The sequence below is a fragment of the Peromyscus californicus genome, unplaced genomic scaffold, assembly GCF_007827085.1.
Source record: "Peromyscus californicus insignis strain IS unplaced genomic scaffold, ASM782708v3 Scaffold_20__1_contigs__length_68692818, whole genome shotgun sequence".
Lineage (NCBI taxonomy): Eukaryota > Metazoa > Chordata > Mammalia > Rodentia > Cricetidae > Peromyscus > Peromyscus californicus.
Genome location: NW_026294503.1, coordinates 66,067,984 through 66,090,736, shown reverse-complemented (window position 1 = coordinate 66,090,736; position 22,753 = coordinate 66,067,984). Strand labels below are relative to the sequence as shown.

The 22,753-nt window shown below is 52.9% G+C and overlaps 2 protein-coding genes across 2 annotated transcripts; both read right to left on the bottom strand.

Moving 5' to 3' along the window:
- Nucleotides 1–225: 225 nt before the first annotated feature.
- Nucleotides 226–3,857, bottom strand: Smim41 (small integral membrane protein 41). The gene is made up of 2 exons (XM_052747523.1): nt 2,879–3,857; nt 226–645 (listed from the first exon to the last, which is right to left on the bottom strand). Exon 1 carries the CDS (start codon nt 3,251–3,253, stop codon nt 2,987–2,989), a length of 267 nt encoding a protein of 88 aa, XP_052603483.1. The 5' UTR covers nt 3,254–3,857; the 3' UTR covers nt 226–645; nt 2,879–2,986.
- A 1,950-nt stretch (nt 3,858–5,807) lies between these two features.
- On the bottom strand, nt 5,808–15,622 carry Atg101 (autophagy related 101). Its single transcript, XM_052749023.1, has 3 exons — nt 15,486–15,622; nt 11,151–11,464; nt 5,808–6,479 (listed from the first exon to the last, which is right to left on the bottom strand). Exons 2-3 carry the CDS (start codon nt 11,400–11,402, stop codon nt 6,075–6,077), a joined length of 657 nt encoding a protein of 218 aa, XP_052604983.1. The 5' UTR covers nt 11,403–11,464; nt 15,486–15,622; the 3' UTR covers nt 5,808–6,074.
- Between the last annotated feature and the right edge of the window lie 7,131 nt (nt 15,623–22,753).

Sequence of the window (22,753 nt, the reverse complement as noted above, 5' to 3'; positions counted from 1 at the left end):
CATCTGTAATCCCTGAGAGGTTGAGGTAGGAGGATTACTGTGAGTTCAAGTCCATCCTAGAGCACACAGTGAGTTTCAGGCCAGCTTGGACTATTGTAGCAAAACCCTATCTTAAAAAAAAAAAAAAAAATCATCTGCTAGAAGCAGACCACATGGAAGGGGAGTGAGGGAACAAACCAGGAATCCCGGGGGGTCAAGGACGGAAACAGACCACACACTCAGAACTGCGTTGCTGGCCTGTTTAATAGCGAGCCCTGGACAGTGATGGTGCATTGCTGGTTCTCAGCAACAACAGCTTACAACAGGTTGCTGGGCTGTAGGACACTACTGTCCAGCACCAGGCAGGACGGGAGTTGCATGTGTGTCCATGAGGGCCTGGTGTGCAGAGGACACACTAGCAGTTGGGGTGTGAAGCCGCTTCAGTGCCCAGAGCACACAGCAGTCACCAAGCAGACGCACGTGTTCCTGGAGCATGGGTCTCCTGGACCCACCCCAGGTGTCCGGGAGCAGCTCAGAGGCAGCACTGAGTGCCAGGATCCCAGAGTGAGGGAGGCGTCACCACAGTCCAGGTATCTTCAGTCCGTCCTCGGCAGCACAAACGGGGTGGAGGGAGAGCTCTCCAAGAGGTACAGCTGGTTCCAGCATCTGTAAGACATGATGCCGCCATCTTGACTGGAGGGAGCTCCGCAGTCACTTGAGGAGATCAGGCAGGGCCCTGTACACGATGAACTCGGACTGACAGGGTAGGGCAAGATACCAGTCTATCTGTTGCCACAGCCTGTCTCAGGCTAGCAGAGTGCACTGTGAGCCAAGGGCCGCTTCTCTGTCCCTCAGACCTGCCCCCCAGCCTCCGCCTCTTTCTACCCTGAAAGGAGGTGACTGCAGCAATCCCTCCCCCAGCCAGCCAGCCCAACAGCCTTGACCAGAGATCCGTAGCGAACTTCTGAACAGGCCGTACCCATTCCAAACACTGAGCCCACGGGACATCAAAGGCAGGAAGTCGGATGAAGAGAGCCTTTGCCCACCCCTCTCCCAGCTCTGTCTCCATCCTGGGTGTGAGCAGACAAGATGATGCTGGAGACAGCCTTTCCTGCCATCCAACCGCCACACATCCCTAACACCACAGGGACTTGGGCAGATGGCTTGGATCTTTCCCATCCATGTTTACTCCAGCAAGCCTCTGAGCCCCTCCCCCACTCCTCAGGTTCAAGGCCGGAAAGCTGAGCCCAGCTGCTGAGGAGCTGCCTCCTGGCATCTGAAGACTGTTCTCGGAGTAAAAGAGGATCCAACAAGGCCACTGAGGAAGGAGGGACAAGAGGGGCCAGGTCCTTGACTCAAGCTGAACGCTGCCTATGTGCCTGTAATATGCCTTATGGTGGGAAGGGAGGCCATGTCTTCTACCAGCATCTCACAGAGTGGTGGGGAAGCATGAGGGAGAACAGGCCCAGGAGACCCAGCGTGGAACCTGGAGCCTGCGGTCCAGTTCCGGCTCTGCCACTCTCCTGAGTAGGTCACACGTTTCTCTCTCTGAGCTTCCCCGTCTGTCAGTGAAGGGCCTGCAGGAATTTTAGAGACCCTCCATTCCACGGAGGACAGAGCAGGAAAGCACATGGTGGAAGTCAGCAGAGCGTATCAGGAGGCAGGCTCGGAGGAACCCGGTACAAGAGAAGACACCGGTGCCCAAGACCAGGAAAGTGAGTGCGAACAGTTCCCTGGGCCCTGCCCACTAACACACACACACACACACACACACACACACACACACACACACACACACACACCACTGCACTGCCCTGGACTATCCTCTCTCCAAGGCAGTGGGGGAGGCATCTTGGACGTGAGAAATCCGCCACGCTCAAGGCTGGTGTGGCACTGCTGTCCAGGACAGGTGCCAAACCCTTAGCCGCTAAGCAAGGATCACACATCGTCGGCTTCACAGCTGCTTAGCTGCACCTGCCCACACCCTCACCCCTCACCAGGCCATCTCCACAGGCATCCTGCACCTCTGCCTTCTTGGCGGTAACTTGAAAGCAGGAGAGCTGAGAGTCACCAAGAAACAGAAGCCTCCAGAAGACCCCACACACAGCTGAATATCGATGAAGCACCCCACCCACCCCACCCACCCACCCCCGTTTCACGGCTCAGTCTGAGGTGGCCTTGGCCTGGGGTTACTCTGTCCTTTGGGCCACCCAGGCCCTTCTCTCCAGAGATGGATGGCCTGTCCTCACAGAGATGGATACAGGAGAGCCAGACACAGCTGGGAATCCTCAATCCCACGTCTACTTCCTGCAGCTTCTGCTCCTTGCCATCACCACCCCCAACACAGCACACAAAGCTCCTCCTGGCCTGAGCTACCACGAGCAGGGGTCAGGGGAGGGGGCTCGGTACAACTCTCTACCCACAAGGTTACCCCAAACAACCAAGGATACCTCAAGTGGGAGTGAAGACTCTTCCACCCCCCTCCTCCACCTTGGCTGGCCCCAGCCTGCCCACTCCCATGCATGGACAAAGGATTCACGCAGGAGAGAGCCGCAAGCTGAAAGCCGAGGTCTGACTGTGTCGGCCTCTGGTACAAAGGGCCCTGCTGAGCCCGGCACACTGCGAGGTGGACTTGGTGGATGCAGAGGTGCAGAAACACATAGGTACCAGAAACGGACTCCCGTTCAGAGGCCCCTCCAGCCCCCTCCTTTATACACAAAGGAGCACAAAGGCTGCCTGTGCCTAGAGGACAGCCAGGGAGGGAGAGATAGTCAGAGGCACAGGGAACTCCAGCCCCACCTTAGACTTGCAGTTGTCTGGTTTGGTGAGAGCAGAGGCCGTCACTGTGCCCACCCCACCCAGCCCCACCCCTACTCCCCCTGTGCCTCAAGGCTCTCACCTGTGCAGGAGACAAGAGCGTGTGGGATGGACCTTCCACTGTGCTCCACAGACATGGGCTCTGGAAGGCACAGAAGGGGCTGACCCTCTCTCAAGAACAGCCGGAAACCTAGGAGTCATCCCCTCCACAGGCTCCGGGCTCGGCCTCATGGGATGCACGCCTCTCCCGAGTCAGTGGTGCTATCAGGCCCTGGGCTCGGAGGAGGAGTCCACCGCCCAGGAACAGGATCCCGCACAGCACCAGAAGGGACAGCACACCCAGCACCACTGCCTGAACCATCCGCGGCCCCTCCGGCGGCTGCAGTGGCAGCCCGGACTGGTTACAACAGCTCAGCCAGGCAGCCTTGGCCGCAGCCCCCACCTGTGAGCCGTTCATGCTCCCACCAGCTGCCCAGATGTGCACACAACCCTGGGAGCAGAGGCCCTGAGAGATGTACTCAAGGGGCGGGCCTCCCGGGGCTCTACCGCCCCGCTCTACCCAACTCCACGCAGAGTGAGTGCTCAGGCCCCTCCTAGACAGACTCCTCCAGAGTAGCCTATAGGTCCTTCTCTGGCAGGCTGGATTCTGAGGCCGAGCCTGTCTGTTAATTTGAAATTTCCAGGTAAACCCAGGAGGCCTGTCCCCAGGGCTTCCTTCCCTTGAAAAACGCCAAGACTCAGCGTTCTCAGGGCTCTCCCGTTTTCGAGACTCTCAGACCCCCCTCCCAGGTGCTGACCCCTCCCAGGTGCTGACCACTGAGCTTTCTGCTACTGAACTAAAAGTTCAACCCTTCTGGCCCCCAGGGACACAGTCAAATGGGCAGCCCAACGGATCCGGATGTGGAAACCCTTCCCCGGGACAGGCAAGCAGAACACAGGAGTCCTCCAGACACCAGGGCAGAGAGAAGGGGTGGAGCACCGTACCCAGAGGACAAGGCCTACCTCCACTTTCTCTCCTGTCCTATTTACCAAGAGAGCATAGAGAGAGCAAGGGGGGTATGTGGAAGGGCTCAGAGGGAGGAAGGGGTGGGGGGTGATGTAATTATGATTTTAAAAAAAATTAAAGAGTATAGATCTAGCCCACTGTCCCCATCTCAGACTCATAATGCTCCAGGATAGGGACAATACTGTCTTGGAAGACAGCCCCCTGCCAGTAGATATCCATGATATGGCCAGAGTAGGAGAGTTGAGTACAATCTGGATGCAGAGAAGCCTGCCCAGGTCTCCTGGAAATCCTTTAGTGAACTTTAAATTCCCTTTCCCTTTTTTTTTTTTCTTTTTTTGGATGAATGCTGTCTGCAAGTATGCCTGCACGCCAGAAGAGGGCATCAGATCCCATTACAGATGGTTGTGAGCCGCCATGCAGTTGCTGGGAATTGAACTCAGGACCTCTCGAAGAACAGCTAGTGCTCTTACCGGCTGGGCCATTTCTCCAGCCCCTTAAGTTCCCTTTTCAAAGACAGAGTCACTGTGGAGAGCCTTGGGATACAGACCAGTTGGCAGAGCGCTTGCTGAGCAACGTGCCCAATGGAAGGTTTTGGGTTTTAAACTCCAGCAGGGTATAAAACAGGGCGGGGCAGCACCCACCGGCAAGCCCAGCACTTGTACAAAGAACAGAAGAAATGCAAGGTCATACTGCATCATGAGTTCCAGGCCAGCAAGGACTACCTAACTTTGTCTCAAAAAGAACTAGGGCTGGGTTCAAGGCCAGCCTGGCCTACAGAGCAAGTTCCAGGGCTACACAGAGAAACCTTGTCTCCAAAAACCAAAAATTTAAAAAAAAAAAAGAAAAAGCCGAGTTATGACTTTAATCCCAGGCAGAGGCTGGCAGATCTGAGTCTGAGGCCAGGCTAAGCTTAGTTAGTTAGTTCCAGAACAGCCAGGAATGTAGAATGAGTCAGGAGGCCGGGCGGTGGTGGCGCACTCGGGAGGCAGATCTGTGAGTTCGTGGCCAGCCTCTGCCAGTTCCAGGACAGGCAGGACTGTAGAATGAGTCAGGAATGTTCAGCTATGTAGAGACCCTATCTCAAACATCCCCAAAGGTCACTTCTAGTCAACGCCTCAGAAGCAAACAGGGAACACCCCGAGTGCGCATGCCAGGGAGGCTTGTGAGTACATCTTCTCTAGCTCCAACCCCCTCAGACGTCCATCCTCCAGAGTCCTGAGACTGACTAAAGTACTACAACCTGCCGGGAAAGTGCACACATGGCCTGGGAAAATCCTCACAGTTCTCTGGTCGTCCTAGCTCCCTCCCAGGACCATGACCAGGACCCCAGCCAGCTCCAGCGCTCCTCCCTATGGGCAGCTCACTCCGCTGTGCTTAGATCTCCAGGGTGTAGCCAGCAGCATTGCAGAACACAGAATAAGTGAACAGGTGTAGCAGTGGAGACTGAGTACCCTGTGTAAAAAGGTGTCCCCAAGCACTGCCCAAACAGTGAGGCAGGCCAACCTGGGCAGCGTCAGCAGACACCACAACCCCAGGACCCACCTTCCTTAGATACCCCGTATTAAATAATTTTGTGTATGCTCTATAAAGACAAAACACCCCATTGCCCTCATTCATGACATCTGGCTGGTCACATCTGGCTGGGTGACACCTTCGTATGTGAATTCTAACAGCACAAGCACCACCCGTTTTTTTGGTTGTTGTTTGTTTGTTTTTAGTTTTTCAAGACAGGGTTTCTCTGTGTAGTTTTGGTTCCTGTTCTGGAACTCACTCTGTAGACCAGGCTGGCCTCGAACTCACAGAGATCCTCCTGACTCTGCCTCCCGAGTGCTGGGGTTAAAGGTGTGCCCACCGCCACCCGGCGCTCCACCAGTTTTAACCTGTGTTAACTGCATCAACCCACTCCTCTCAGCTTGGAATAATGCCCTCAACAATCATGTGAGTCCTCGTGAGTGTCAGGAAGTGTTCATGTTTCAGGGCAGGACACAGGCCAAGACAGCCGAGCCAAACTCACATCTCAACTTTATTCGCCACCCTCACTGTAGTTCTGTACAGTGTAGAAAGAGAACCCACCGGGGGTGTGGAAAGGCTGCATCCAGGACAGGACCACTGCAAAAGCGACAGGGTCACCCGAGGCTGGAAACCACAAAACAAGGACATCAAGAGCTTCTCTTCAAGTCTCACCAAGGATCTAGAGCAGGTTCCAGAGCCCAAAACGTCAGCATCACAGAATCCCAGAGCCATCAAGGAGTTGCCAAGGCGGCAGAGAGCCCTACAGGGCAAGGGTGTCTTTGATGAGCCTGCGCATGGTGGTGGTGACCGAGGTACCCAGGGCATCGGTGATCTGAAAGGAGATCTTGTAGAGGTAAGGCTGCACGTCCCGCAAGCCAGTGTCAAACACGTTGTCCACCTCTGACTGCGTGGGCATCTTGGGCAGGTACTCATGCCGGCTCATCACCTCCACAATGTTGATGATCTTCTCACAGAGCTTCTCCCCCACCTTCTCTCGACAGATCTGCCGCTCCTGCTCTGTGGCCAGGGCGACCACGTGCACCTTGACCGTCCACACCTCCCAAGGGATGCACTCGTCCGAAAAAGGCCAACGTGACTTCTTCTTCTGGTAGAATTCCAAGGACATCTGGCCTAGCCCGTCACCACCTGAGTTTCGAAGTGCATCCTGGAGAAGACACAACAGGTGAGCGGGCCATGGCCTTGGAAGGTTCTTATCCTGTGAGGCCCGATTCCCACACCGGGGGATTCCATTTCCACTTCTACCCACCCTACCCACTAAACACTGCAGGGGGTGAAACCTACAGAAGGTAGAGGACTTGTGTGAGGGACATAAACACTGCTAGCCTAAAACTGGTTCAAGCAAACTAACCCCCTTCTCCTTGCCCAGCTCCAGCCTTAAAAGAGGTGGCCTGGCCGGGCGGTGGTGGCGCACGCCTTTAATCCCAGCACTCGGGAGGCAGAGCCAGGTGGATCTCTATGAGTTCGAGGCCAGCCTGGGCTACCAAGCGAGTCCCAGGAAAGGCGCAAAGCTACACAGAGAAACCCTGTCTTGAAAAACGGAAAAAAAAAAAAAAAAAAAAGAGGTGGCCTGTATCAAACATGAGCTGAGGTGCAGACGTACATGCACACGTGTGTACACACTCACACATAAGGAATTACTGTTATAACCAGGGGCCATGCTGTGGGTTGAACAAGAACGGTCCCCACAGACTATTTTTTGCATATTTGAATACTCAGTCCCTAGTTGGTAGAACTGTTGGGGTTTGAACTAAGGTTATGTAAGGATAATAAGGAGTTTGTAACATGGATATGGAAACATCCAATGTTGTATTTCTCAAGAAGGGAACTTGGAATGCCAACAGATGTGAGAAAGAACATGGGAATGCCTTGTGGCCTTCCTTGGTTTCTAGAAAATAGGGCAAAGGCTGCTCCCATGACTCAGACATTTATATAACCTTGAAGATGCTGGCCTGCAGATCAGGCTTCTCTGCTGAACTGTAAACTGTAACTGTCATCAAGAGTTGTAATGATAAAAACGAGCCTTGGGATGCATTTGCACACTTGTGCTCAAGTGCCTGGGGACCCTGTTTCAGTTCTTCTGCATTCATCAACCTCTCATAAGAACTGTTGAAATAGATTACGGGGTGTGGCTTTGTTGGAGGTGTGTCACTGAGGGTGGGCTTTGAGGTTTCAAAAGGCTTGTGCCATTCTCTCTGCCTCATGGATGTCTCAACCTGTAAGCTCTCAACTCCTGGCCCAGTACCATGCCGACCTGCTGACATGCTCTCCGTCCTGATGGTCACGAACTAACGCGCTCTGAAACTGTTAGCCCAAACATGTCACAGCGTCTTATCACAGAAGGAGAAAAGTAAGACAGAAGTTGGTACCAGGAGTGGGGTAATGCTGGGACAGGTTTAACATACGGTTTTGGAAAAGAATGTGGAAGACTCCGGGACTCTGAACTAGGAAAGTGATTGAACACTGTAAACAGGGTTTAATGGACTCTCCAGCGAAGTGTGGAAGACAACGGTGCTGAAAGCGACTCAGGGGAACAATATGAGTAACTGGGCTAGAGGCCATGCTCCTGATATTTACCAAAGGAATGCGCTGCCTCCTATCCCTGTCCTAAGAATCTACCTGAGGCTACATTTAAAAGTAACGAACTAATTTTGTTAGCAGAGGAGAGGTCAAGACAGACTAATAGACGACTGCATCGCGTGGTTGTTAGTAACCACCCTTACACAGGTCTACAATGAAAATGAGTGAGTTGGGGCAAAAGAAAAAATGTGCAGTTTGAGGAGAAAACAGCACCAGGAAGTTTCATGTTGGAGCCTGACCTTGTACTGAAGGAGGTGAGATTTTTAAAAGGCCTAATCCAAAATGGAATGAAGGGAGGGCCTCAGAGAGGACCCTGCCCAGCTAAGCTCCCAATCTGTAAAAGGGAAAGGCTGGAGGGATTTTCTGCTCCTAAAAAGTAACAAAACAAAGCTGCTATGCATATGATTCGGAGGCCAAGGCTCCCCCCACCTGGCAGTACTGCTCACGTGGTTCCGGCTTTAGGAGACACAAGTAACGAGGTTGTGGGATCTTCCTCCACGGCTAAGGGGAGCCACTGAGGCCAAGTGTGTGGCAGAGGAGTCCCTGCAGGGAGGCCCTGAGGGGCCACTGTGTGAAGCTGTGAAAGTGAAGCCTGAATCACACTGGAGACCCCAAGAGGTCAGAGATGCCAGAGCCATGAGACACCTGACAAGGAGAGCTGCAGACATGGAGTAGAACCAGCCCAAGAGACAGAAGTGTGTTAGTGTGCTGCAGTCAACAAAGCTGGAAGGGTGGGGCCATCTAAGCCCCCAGACGTCAGACCTGGAGTTACAGGATTTGGAGTTTGCCCTGCTGGGTTTTCAGTCTTGCTTTGGTCCAGTATTTCCTCACTGTGCTCCTATTCCTTCCTTTTGGAATGGTAATGTATATTCTGTGCCATTGTATGTTGGAAGTATGTGATCTGCTTCTTGGTTTTATAGGGAGTTATAGTTAAGAGATTGCCTTGAGTCTGATCCCCAGAGCCACGTAAAGATGTTGGGCACGGTGTGGATGCTTACAGCTCCAGCCCTGGGGAGGCAGGGGCAGGGGTGTCCCTGGGCTTGATAGCCAGCTGGTCGAGCCTCATCTGTGAGCTTCAGACCAATGAGACTGTCTCAAAGGATGACATCCAGGCTGTCATCTGGCCTCCATAAGCACATTTCTCATGTATCCACACATACATGTGCAGATAGGCATTAAAAAATAGATCACTTGCCAAAGTGACCTTGTGAAGAGCTGTACCAAAGTTTGACCTCAACACCTGTCACTTGGACGTCACATTGAGGGCCTCCTCTTTCCACCACCCCACTCCTGGGTCCCCCGCAACCTTGAAATCATTTTCCAGGGGCTGGAGGAATGGCTCACTGGTTAGGGCCCTGCAGAGGACCCTAGTAGTTCCAACATTCCACCAGGCAGCCTACGACCACATCTAATTCCAGCTTCAGGGGACCTGACAGCCTCCTCTGGCTCCCACAGGCACCCACACGCGTGTGCACATACACAGACACGCGTGTGGCACATGCTTACACAGACATACACAGAAACAAAATACCATCTCTTCTGAAAACTCTCCAATATCTCCGCCCCAGATAAACCCTACTTGCTTTTCTCCTTCATGACAACCCAAACTCAGTCCCTTTTTAAAAAGCAGGAGGAATGGTAAAGCCTTAGGGACCAGGTTAGAAAAGAGGAAGTCAAGGGATGGAGTCAGGAAAGTGAAGGACAAGAGATCTGGCAGTGGCCTTTCTTCTCTCCTGAGCAGCACATGGAACCAAACATCCAATAGTTCTACCTACGCTGTCCCGTGGGCTCCTGCTCCAGGCTGGGTCCCTGAGCAACAGAAAGCCAAGATACCTTTCCAGCGGGCACAGTCACCCCTCCAAAGACAGTCAGACAACCCTGATTGGCAGCGACAAGCTAACAATTCTGTAATAGCACCAGACTCTAGGCAAACACCAGGCACGTGGTGAACATTAACTCCTTGTGGTACAGAAACCCACACGGCACGTACCACTGTCACTCACGCTCACTGTCTGTGGCATCAGGCTTGTTGAGGGGGAGGAGAGGCTCCAGTCCCTAGTTCCTACTCACTGTGTACCCCTGGCTATCCTGGAACTTACCGTGTAGACCAGGCTGGTCTCAAACTCTCAAGAGATCTGCCTGTCTCTGCCTGGGATGAAAGGCCTGGGCCACCATTGCGCAGATGGTCCCTTCTCTGTGCCTCTCGGTCATCAAGAGATCAGAGTGACGAAGACTTCACGTCTTAAAGGGTGACTGGGAAACCTCACAGCCTCACCTGCCTTACAAGGAAAGTGATAGAGTGAGCGCTGTGGCCTCGGAGAGCGTCCACCTGACTGCACAAACCCTGCGTAAGTACACAGCCCGGGAACGGACAGGCTCCGGGAAGGAAGGAATGAAGGGAGGAGAAAGGCAAGAGGAGGAAGGATTCCCTTCGATGCTCTAAACTAGACTTCTCAGTGAGGACAAAGACAAAAATCACACGTCAGTGAGGAGGGGAGTGGGCAATTCGTGAGAAATAAGAGACAATATATCACAAATTGTCTCTCGTGCAAAATCTAGATTAAATACACACACACACACACATACATGTGTGACATGAAAGGGGACCATCAAGAGCAACGTACAATGACGTACATGTATGAAGACGTCATGATGAAACCTGTTGTTTTACACTATCTAGAAATATATTAAAAAATCGACAGTGTCATTTCACCACGGAGTGGGGTGACCAACAGGAGCAGTCTGGTGTGTCCCTGACCCCTCTCTCCCTGCCGACACAAGTGCACACAAGCACAGGTCACAAGGCCCAAAGGGACCGCACATCTGGAGCACATCTGGAGAGAAGTCACTCAGCCAAGCACTTCTCCCTCTTAGAGTTTCAGACCAGATGGGAAAGGCCCAAACTATGTGAGGAAGAAACAGGGAGAGCTGTCACAGACAGCTGTGGAGCCAGGGTGGTCAGGACCACAGGAGCCATGACCACCTCCCAGGGACCTAACTGTTTAAGCTGGGGGGCTGAGGTAGTTCAGCTCGCCCTTCCTCCTGAGAAAGTAGGAGCACCCTCTCAGACACACAGAGCTCACCTCCCCCAGAGGAGCTCTCAACACATCTGTTCTTTCAAGCCTTGAAGAACTGACTCCTGCTCTTTGGAAGGGCAAGATGGTCCACCACACAGCCAGGGTGGAGGGGTACACATCCCAGGTCTACCTGCCATTGGCTGGGCCACTCCCTCACCTACCTTGAATTCCCCAACAACCTTACGCAAGGCCCGGTCCAGCTCGTCCGAGGAGATGCGCACGTACGTGAAGTCGATGAAGTCACAGTCGACATCCTGGATGCCCACGGTGCCGATGGAGTAGGTGCCCTCCTTCTTGTAGTGAAACTTGCCGGTGCTGCGATGCAGGAGCACGGTGTGCAGCACCGCCAGCATGGCCTCCTCCACCTGGCGGCCCTCCACCGACACCTCCAGCACTTCTGATCGACAGTTCATCCTGCAGCCAGCACCGGAGCAAAGGCCGGAGACAGGAAGCTTCACCCCACCGTGGGGGCCACCTGTAAGAACGGGTCAGGTCATCCAGAAGGTCCTGCCCACCTCCTGCTCCACTGGGCTCAGCCTCTGCCTCTACTGGTCCTTCTGTGTTCTGGCAGCACGTTTTATGAGAAACCCACAGACCCTTGGGAACAGGCAGGGGCAGAGCCTCAAGATGCCCAGTCCAACCACCAGGTGAGCTTGATTCCATTTGTGGCATTCGGTCCAACAGTGCCGCCTCGGGCAGGCAGAGCCGGCGTGAGCACGGCGAGCTCTGCCCTCGGAACCGCAGGTGCAGAAAGGCAGGAAGGAAAACGGTCCCACAACGGCAAGAGCATGAGTTGGGAGCACAGAGAAAAAAGCCAAGTCAATCTTCTGGGACCTTAATGGCCACGTTAAAGCATCTGGACTCTGTCCCAAGGGTGACAAAGTCACTGAACCCTTGTGTCAACACCAAATCCCTACATCTGAAAGTCAGCTCTGGCTTCAGGGCATATGACAGCTCTTTACTCCTTTGGGATCACAAACCACTTTGGCAAATCATTGGAAAGCTGTAAAGGTTGGGCTTTAAAACCCTGATAATACACACACTCCAAATCTACACCTCTCCAGAACCATCTAGACCACTGTGTAAAATGTATTCAATACAGAAAGGCTGGGCAGCAAGACCAGCTAGAAGGGGAACTAGAAATGGGGCAGTGAGACATGGAGTGTGAAAACATTCATGTCCCATAGTCCTGGCGTGAGTTCCAAAGTGCAGAACTTCTACTCTGTCTTTATATTTGAAGAGACAAGGCCTGAGCTGGGAGCAGTGGCACACACCTCTAACCCAGCACTTAGGAGGCAGAGGCAGGTGGATCTCTGTGAGCTCAAGAACAGCCTAGAGTACACAGTGAATTCCAGGACAAAACAGAGAGACCCTGTCTTTAAAAGTACACACACACACACACACACACACACACACACACACAGAGACAAGGCCTGTTTCCCAAACTGGCCTGTAACTCCTGGACCCCAATGGCCTTCCGGCCTCCACCTCCTGGGTAGGTGGAACCACAGGGTGAGGCTGGCTCTCCTCGGCCTTCCTGTGTGCAATGGTTTGGATCTGTCTGGTTGGTTGGTTTTGTTTTTTGTTTTGTTTTTTTTTTCCCTCTGTAGCCCAGGCTGTCCTGGAACTCAGAGATCTGCCTGCCTCTGCCTCCCTCTCAATTCGGGGATTAAAAGCGTGTGACACATTGCCTTGCTTGCTGACCTTGACCTTGATATCCTCCCTATGCTAATTCCCTGCCGGGTTCCACCCTCCTGAATGCTAAGGGAAGTTCCTTGTCTGTGTATCCTGCATATTGGGTGTTAACAGCTTAGATGCAAGATTGTAAAACATCAGTAGCAAACTTCTGCCCTCCGGGTTCTCCCATTGTGCTGTAAGCCTGTATTTAAGACCTCCTCCCTCCTTCAATCAACACATTTAAAAAAAAAAAAAGCCAAGTTACAACGCAGTAACCAGACATCATGGGAGAACCCATGCCAGACAGACAGACCTCCTCCATGAATACAGAAAGCATTCAACATTGTGTAAAACCCTGTAACAATGCAGGATTTTTCTTTTGTCCTTTCTCTGTTGTCAAATATTATTTTAAGGTGTGTTACTTTTGTTTATGTTGCATTTGTTTAACTCTGTGAAGCTGTTATACTGTGTCTGTCTAAAACACCTGATGGGCTAATAAAGAACTGAATGGCCTGCCGGGCGGTGGTGGCGCACGCCTTTAATCCCAGCACTCGGGAGGCAGAGGCAGGCGGATCTCTGTGAGTTCAAGGCCAGCCTGGTCTCCAAAGCGAGTACCAGGAAAGGCGCAAAGCTACACAGAGAAACCTGTCTCGAAAAACCAAAAAAAAAAAAAAAAAAAAAAAAACTGAATGGCCAATAAAAAAAAATACACACACACACACACACACACACACACACACACACACAGAGGCTTGGGAGAGAAAAGAAATGGGGTAGAGAAAGTCCTTAAAAAAAGTGATAAAAAAATATAATAAGCCATGTAAAGATGGGAAATACAAAAAAAAAAAAAGTGTGTGACATGTGTGACACCTCCACCTGGCAATCTTAGAGCATTTTGTGACAGGAACAGAGAAACTAATACTCTCAGACCCTAATCAAATCATTCAGCCTCTCTGAGCCTCAGTTTTCTACCTATAAACTGGGACTGCAGCAAAGATTTAAGAGAATCCATGTAAACAGTCTACTGGTTGAAAACAATGACTCAAAACGCCAGGAGTCCAGGATTAGATTCTGTAGCTGTGACCTGACAGCTGGACAAGCTGCTTAACACTTATCCCCAGTAATAAGACAATGAGAGGCAAGACTGGGGATGCAGTTCAGTGGTAGAGAGCTCTTGACTGGCAAGCGTAAGGTGTTCTAATCTCCAGTATCCAGAAAAAAGATAGTAATAGCCAAGCAATGGCACCTTCAAAGACGGAAGGAATTAAACGTGTACACCACCTAAAACCATGCCTGACGAACAGCAAGCCTTCACTAAGCACCAGCTGCTGATGTCCATTATTATACTATTATTACCTGGCAACCATGCAAAGACACACCGGGTGGGCGCTGGGAAAAAGAAATTAGAAGGCAGGAGCTGGAGAGATGGCTCAGTGATTAAGAGCACTGACTGTTCTTCCAAAGGACCTGGGTTCAATTCCCAGCAACCATCATCCAGTCCTACAGGAGCCAGAAACCTCCTCTGTGGGCACTACATACACACGGTGCAGTCACACAGGCAGGCAAAATATCCATACACATAAAAATTAATAAGCTGGGCAGTGGTGGCGCACGCCTTTAATCCCAGCACTCGAGAGGCAGAGCCAGGCACATCTCTGTGAGTTTGAGGCCAGCCTGGGGCTACAGAAATGAGTTCCAGGAAAGTCGCCAAAACTACACAGAGAAACCCTGTCTCGGAAAAAAAAAATAATAATAATAATAAATACTTGGGAAAAATAACTTAGAACATAAACAAACATACTGAGCCCATTGAGGGGATGCAAGCAGTTACATTTCTAGGTTGGGTACTCTGTTTGCCAGTGTCTTGGTGACTTCTCACCACCTCGCACACAATCTCATCTTTACTGTCCTCTAGAGAGCAACAGTTAGACTATTTCTAACTGTAGGAATCTGGTGGTGTTTCGATTCACTGGCTTCGGTTTGCTATCTGCTCTGATAGTGTGTTTCAGCAGGGGGTTTTTTTGTGTGTGTTTTCTTTGTTCTTTTTTTTTTTGTTTTTGTTTGTTTGTTTGTTTGTTTTGAGACAGGCCTTCCTCTAACCCAGGCTTTCCTCCAACTCCTGGCAATCTTCTGCATCAACTTCCCAAGGGCTGCTCTTTGTCTCATGCTCTAAAATAGTATAGTACTCTACTCTAGACACAAGGCATCAGGCTGGCTCCCCCTCTCACCTGGCCATCAGCTCGGGCATACCTGTACCATCGGGTGTTTTCCACTCTCCCACTAGGCACTTCCTACAGGAAAGGGACTATATCCTATTCATCACTATAAACTGGCTCCTCTTAACCGCTCGAAGCATCCCGACCCAGAATTCCAGGTTCTTCCAAGCGTTTCGTTTCTCCTGGACCAAGGATGCGACGGCTCTCTTACTCATTATTATTATTACCTTGTTTAACTCCATCCTGCAATTCCCCACCTAGAGATTCCCGGCTCCGGGCCAGCCCTTTCTTCCATTTTCCCTTGAACCAGCAACTTCCCTCGTTTTCAGCATTATTCCAGGACCCACCCCTCCCTTCCAGGCCCGGCCAGTTTACACGGGGGCTACATTTCCCTCTGGTCCCCGTAAAGATCAGGCTGAAGCCAGGCTGACCCAGGACACACCAACCCCCACCCTGCGTGTAGAGACTGGAGCAGGAGCCGCTCAGCCTCGGGTCCCCCTGCTTCCCGCCGCTCCTCCCCAGGGCCGCTCCAACCCCCCGCGCGAACACCGAGGGTTCGAGGACCGGCTAGAAGCAAAAACAGGCGGCTACGTGGATCCGTACCGAGAATGCGGACCGGACGTCAGGGTCGCTGCCCGCGAACTCGCGCCGTCTCGGGGCAGCAGCGCAGACGACGACGAGGACGGGGCTCGGACACTGTCCCGAGCAGGACACCGACTCAGGTCCCTCCCGGCCGGCGCCCCCCGCGCTCGCCAGAGCGGCGCGCACACCGGAAGTCCTGCGCGGCCGGGGGGCGGAGCCGGAAGGAACCACCCGCGCCCACGGTGGGTGCCGGCCCGGCTCGGCTCGCCCCAGCCCTCCACCAGCGCGGCAGCCGCAGCGTCGGGAGGCTCTCACGAGCCACATGCGCGCTCGTGATGCTCGGTGACTTAAGTGCGGGTGTTTTTTCTCGCTTGTCCCTCGGGCCCTAGGACTCGGTGAGAAACACCGCGCCCTCGTGTGGACGAGTCCATTCACTCCGACCAGCGAGAATGTTGTTTGGGCTGGGACAACTCACTTCCGCCATCGAGACGGGAGGGAAAGAGGGGACGGGTGGCTCTGCGCTGCCCCTGGCGGCCGAGCTGAGTCACCGGCGGAGAGCCCGCCCCCGCGACCGAGGTGGGGTCCCGAAGACAGCAGGGAGCCCGGGATCCAGGCCTTAACCTTCGGGGGCTCCCTGGAGACGAGCGCACGCACGCCGGTGTGCTGCACGACGCCGAGTGGGTGCCCGCATTGGTGCCGGCCCCCAAGTGCCTAACAGCCGGGCTCACCGAGCTTAGACCCACAGGAAGATTTCGAAAAAGGAGTTCAAGTTCCCAAAGGTATCTTCGTACAGAAGCAACACCCGATGTTCTGTCATGACCGAGCAGGTGGCAGTCTTTCCTTTAACGATGACGCGGTTGCTTCTCTGACACCACCCATCCTTTCTGAATTCCCTTATAAACGGGGAGCTTCTGTGAGGGGTCACACGAGAGAGACCTTTGTGATCTATAAGGTATTCTATGAATACAGAGTAAGTGTTCCCGCTGTATAATTTCTCGGAGCGTGTTTAGTTGTCTTTGTGGTTGGTAAGCCAGAGCCCGCAGGGTTTGGTCAGTTGCTGGGAGCGCCTAGAGAGCGTGCGTGTCCCCAACTTCCAACAGAGGGCACTCCTGAGTTGTTCAGACGTGAGGCTGAAGATGATCAGTTTCCAAACACATTTCATCTCCCAAAGCAGTGACTGTCGTGTATCTAGCACTCCTACAAGGTGGATAAGAAATTGGGGATGAGAGAAGTTAAGTCACTTACTTAGATCACTCAGTAAATAGCAGACCCTGAAGTTCAAACTCGTGCATTTTACCAACACGGAAGCTCACCTGTCTGCCTTCCGCAGAACTCTCCACACACACCACTGTTTGCTAATACATCTCACCAACCAGGGAGGAATGTGTCAAATGTACAGCACCTACTGTCTAGCGGGGAACCGCCTTGATTTACAGTATCTTTGCCACCAGCTTCCCACCATGTCAGTTTTGAGCCACAGGACATTGATGAGTTTGGAGTCTAAAATGCATAAAGGATTGCTCTATTTATTGATCGATCAGGAGGAATGCAGTAAGGCTCCTGGGGATTAGAACTAGGGGTGTGTGTGTGTGTGTGTGTGTGTGTGTGTGTATGTGTGTTGGAAGTTGAACACAGGGCCTTGTGCATCTCTCTACCACTAAGCCACAACCCTGTCCTGTACTCTGTCTCAAGCTCTTTGCTGGCGCCCTCCTGAGGACACCATTCAGCCTTGGCAGCCATCACCCCAGCACTTCAAAGGCCCTGCAGCCTGCAGTGTGCGGGCTTACCTACAACTGTGCCTTTCAATCGAGATAAAACTGCTCACCAGCCCCAGTTTACAGATAACGAAACTGGGGCTCAGTGGCGTGCCGTGGTTTGCTGCGATGGTTAGTTGTGTGTGTCAACTTCAACTTGACTGGAACACACCCAGACCTTTGTCAGATAGGCGGTGAAGGTGTTTCTGCTGAGAGTAACACTTGAAAGAGGTAGACTAAATGAAGTAGATGGTCCTCCCTAGTGCGGTGGGCATCCTCGGGTCAGGTGTAGGTCTGATAGAACACAAAGCCTCGCTCTCCTCCAGGAAGCATTCGTTCTTTCCTGCTTTAGGGCTGGGACATCAGCCCTTCCTTGAGTCTCAGAGTCTCCCGACTGCAGCACTCACACTCAAACTAAGCCGTCTGCCATCACTGGGCCCTCTCTGTAATGTAAACTGTCCCCTGTAATAGACATCCGCCCCTCACATCTATCACCTCTCTCCCCATGTGTGTGGCTGGGTCCTTGTGTCTTATTAGTTCTGTGTCCCTGCAAACTTTAAGACACTTGCCAGGGCCCCACAGCTGCTCTTTCCTCTTTCAACGAGGTTTTTGCTCACTTTGTTGCTGTTGTTATTCTGTTGTTTTTATTGTTGCTGTTGCATTAGTGATTTTGAGAGAACCTCTTTCCAAGGCTGGTTTGATTCTACACACACACACACACACACACACACACACACACACACCCCAGTACTGAAATGACAGGCCTGCAGTGTACCTGTCTTTTTTTTTTTTTTTTTTTTAATTTGAGACAGGGTTTCTCTGTGTAGTTTTGGTGCCTGTCCTGGATCTCGCTCTGTAAACCACACTAGCCTCAAACTCACAGAGATCCTCCTGCCTCTGCCTCCCTGGGATTAAAGGCGTGCACCACCGTGTGCCTGTCTTCTTTACATCACTCTTCCCCCTGCCCCGTGGTCTAGCCTCCCTGTTGAGCCTTTACTGCCTGTCATTCATGCTGAGTCAATGACATTTCTCTGGTTTCACAAGCTGGCCAAGCCTCGCCTCCTCAGACCTTTCTGACTTCTTCCAGGGGCCCCAGACCTTGAGTCCCACCCTTGTCTGAATATTCCAGTCTTAGCCAAAAAGAATGGTTGTGTGTGGCATGAGTTCTCCAATCCTATGCCTTGACCCCTATGATCAAGACACAACTGTTTAGTCAGGCCTGGTGGCACGTGACTGTAATTCCAGCTGTCAAAGCCAACCTGGGATATAGAGTGAGTTCAAGAACAGACTGGGCAACTAGAGAGACTTGTCTCAAAACCAGTAGTATAATAAAGGCTGGAGAGATGGCTCTGTGGTTAAGAGCACTTGCTGCTCTTTCAGAGGACCTGGGTTCAATTCCCAGCACCCATATGGAAGTTCAGGTCCAGGGATCCAATGCTCTCTTCTGGCCTCCCAGGGCACTAGGTACCAGGTATGCACATGGTACACATACATACACGCGGGCAAAAACAATTATATACAGAAAATAAAAAACAAATAAATATTTAAAGGTATAAAAAAAGAGTTTTGGAAATATAGCTCAGTGGTCGAGCATCAGACCCATGCAATACCATACAGAACAAACTGACCATTCTAACTCTCTGGGAGTCCCAAGGCCTAGAACAAAGATGAGCCAGGAGACACAAGCCTGGCCAAGAAGCCTCGAGAAATGGTCTGAGGGCTGGAGAGATGGCTCAGTGGTTACAAGCACTTGTTCTTGCAGAGGACTGGGATTTGACTCCCAGCGCCCACATGACAGATCACAACTCCAGTTCCAGGGGATCCGGTACCATCTTCTGATATGCAGGTAGTACAAGACATACATGTAAGCAAAATACTCATACACATAAAATAAGTCTTTAAAAATGAGAAGAAAAAGAAATGGTCTGTAAGAAATGACAGCAGGTTCTGTGGGGCCAGAAAGGAGGGCAGCTACTGCTGTTGTCCTAGGAAGACGCTGGTGGCCCAAAAAGAAAGGGACACATTCAGAGGAAAGAGGGAACCAGGCCTGGTAATCCCAGCCCTTGGGAGCCTGAGGCAAAAGGATCGAAAATTCAAGGCCAGCCTGGGCTACAGAGTAAGTATGAGGCCAGCCTGGAACACATGGTAAGAAAGACTGTGTCGAAATAAAACAGGCAAGAGACCCACCAGGCTTAAGAGAAATGGCAAGTCCCGTTCTCAAAGGTGGGAAGTGACTAGACACCATAAGAAGAAAAGCCAGGCTGCTGCAGAGAAAGCAGGACAGCGACTTGAGCAGATGGGCAGGAGGGGGAGGGTGCCAGGAAGCCATGGAGCTTCACCGTTTTCTGGAGAAGGGCAAGAGGCTGGCAGAAAGGGCTTACTGAAGGCTGAGAGTGGAGCTCGAGGCAGCACAGGCAGGGACAGAGGCAGCCGACTTCTCAGCGAGAGTCCGGTGTCCCAGCAGCCAGGCAGCCAGGGTGCTACCAGCCATGCCTGCAGCAGAGGCCTGGGGAGGGACCTTGAAGACCAACCCAAGTCCTTGGAAGCAGGCAGCTGGCGTTGTCTGATGAATGTGGCCTCAGATGGCCCCACCTCATCCTGGGGTATACCCAGGGGGAGAGCTGAGCCCTGAAGCTGGCCCCGAAGGCCACTCCAGCTGCTGCAGAGCTGACCCCAGTGGCGTCACAGGGCGGGACTCAAGCCCCGGCAACAACAATGAGAGGGACTGACGTCAGGCTGGGGGCTCCTGACGGTGGCCAGGCTCACTGGATAGCCAGAACCCTGTCTGCTGACCCTCTGTCTAGGCCATGGGGACCAAAGAAGACCAGCTGTCCTTTCTGACAAGGGTCCCCTGGGATCAAAAGCAAGGGTTCCTCCACCTCCCACCTCCGGCCTCTGTGGCTGAGCAGAGAAGAACATGGAAAAGACAGTAAAGAAAGCGGCAGCGAGGATCATGACCAATCAGACGCCCGGCCCCAACTTGCCAGCCTCACCAGGCTGGGTGTTCATGTCCTCTGTCTGACCTCAGGACTTTTAGGGATCTGCCCTTCTTGTGTTTCAAGTGTTGTGTGCTCATTCCCTGTATGTCTGGCCAACTCGGGGTGTGAGTGGGGCTTTATTTCTGTGTGTCTGTCCCTCAGGTGGGAGATTCCGCCCTTCAACAGCTATGAGTTTGTCCCTTTGAGAGCGTGTGTGTCACTGTCGTTCCCGGGGAAGGAGTCTACGTGATCATCCTGGCGGAGGGGAAGTTCATCGCGCTGCTTAGGGTCAGGGTCTGTATCTCTCCCTCGGGACGGTTTCTCTGGCCCTGGTTTCAGGCTAGATGGGGACTATCTATCTTTATGGTATTCCAGCTCCCTGATACTCTGGGAGAGGATCCAGGTTTCCTGCTTGGTTACCCCAAGGCTGTTCTCCTGGGTGGGGGCGCCAAGCTGGGTAACCAGGGCCAGTCAGCACCAGGTCTGCCTGGCTTGCAGCTGGGCACCGCTCCTTGCTAACACAGCATGTACCAACCAGGACAGGCCCCCCCAACACCCTCCCCTAACTGGCTCAGCTGCCACCCGCAACCCCCACAGCTACAGGGAGCCTGATTTATGGTCCCGAGTGGAGGCTAGATATTGCCAGTGTCTGGGTCAGACCTTGAAGAAACCTCAAGTGGCCCCCCAGCCTGCCAGGTTCAGGGCCCAGCAGGACAAGAGGGGAGCCAGAGCAGTGAGGAAGAGGAGCCCGCAAGAGCCTAGGGGAGGCAGGCACAAGGCAGAGGTCAAGGCTGAGGGCTCCTGGGGCCCCCGGAATTCAGGGCAAGCCTGAAGTCCAGCTGGGGAGCCTGGGATGGGCCTCCTGCCCTCAGAAGGGCAGCAAAGAGGCTTTTTCTTTCACCTGGTTTTGAAGTTTCAAACTCCTGCTAGTCTTCTGAGGCCTTTACCAGACAGTCCCCCCAAACTTAAGGTTATGGAAGGGCGTTGGCAGAAGCCTGAGGGCCTATGTCTAGGGTAGGGCAGAGGCAGCCTGAGGGCAAACACAGGTTCCTCTGAAGGGAAGAAGAGCTGTTAGCTGAGCTATGGGGCTGTAGGAACAAGCCTGGACATAACTGGAAACGAAGCAGGCAGAGGTTCACCTGTCATCCTCTGGCTTCGAGGAGGCTCCCTGGTCCTGGGCTCTCTTGAAGTCAGAAACCTTGGGAAGGGACCGGGCTCGCTCAGACCTTGATTCTGCTTTCTCTTTTTTTTTTTTTTTTTTTTTGTCAGAGCTGAGGACCGAACCCAGGGCCTTGTGCTTGCTAGGCAAGCGCTCTACCACTGAGCTAAATCCCCAACCCCTGTCGCTCAGACCTTGAAACCCTCTAGAATCCTTGACTCAACTCTCCTGTGAGTCCATCCAGAACCACCCTTGGCCAGGAGACAGCATGACCTGCCTCCTGTGGCTGCTCACTGTCCAGGATCACAAAGTGGTCTCCCACCTCAGAAGCCCTCTCATGCTTCCCTCTCCAGCACTGGGCCGTGAAGCAGCGTAGGGGTAAGAGTGGACCGCGGACACAGCACAACAGCATAGAAACTTTCAGAAGTTCCTCATCTCCTCCAGGCTGACCTCCACCTCCCTCCATAATGGGTGGTGGCCAGAGACCAGATGTGAGGCAATCCTCATCCACCCCAGATCTAAAGAGAAAAGGAGACTCTTGCTGTGCCCACCTCAAAACCGACCCTTCCCAAGACACAGTCACCTCGGGGCTGGGGAGGGGGCCAGGGCCTCTGGGCACTGGGCCCGGCGTGGGTGGGGGGCAGTAGGGGAGCAGGTTTCCTGGGTCTCCCTTGAGGATAAACAGCAGGCTTTGAGGCCTTGGAAAATCCCGCCCGGGATTCCAGGCCCTGCCAGCGTCACTGCCTTTTGACTATTGTCCCCATCGGAAACGGGCCCAGCCCCCGGCCAGCGGGGACAGAGCCGCCATTGTGAGGCCCCAATAGGCTCAATGCCCCCTTGTTCGCCCTCTCAGCCCCTAGCAAGACTTGGAGGCCAGTTCTTCCAGTTGCTGGTGGAAAGAAAGGGCCTGCCTCCAGGCTCCAGCCTTCGGGTGGGGCAGGGCAGGAGTAGCAGATCAGCTCCCACCCTGTGCCCCAAGTGCCAGAGTCCTGGAAAGGAATTGCTGTTGGTGGAGAGTCTTTTTATTTGCAAAGCATGGGCTGAGCAGCCCAGTGGTCAAGAAACTTCACGCACCCAGCACAGCCACTTACAAACCCTGGGGAAGTCATTTCCGTCCCCGGAAGAAGGTTACCTTCCCTCTTACAAAAATACAGCGGCTCATGTTGATCTAGGTACAGGCCTATAATCCCAGCACTCAGGACGATGAGGCAGGAGAATTGCTGTGAGTTCAAGGTCAGCCTGAGCTGCATGGTGAAACTGTCTCAAAACAAACAGAAAAGCAGGTCACAGTGGCTCCTGACTGTGAGGCATTGGAGGCAGAAGGCTCGGGAATTCTCAGTCATCATCGTCTGCCTCCACCAGTGACAAGGACTCAGCAGGGGGGTGGGGGGGGAGACA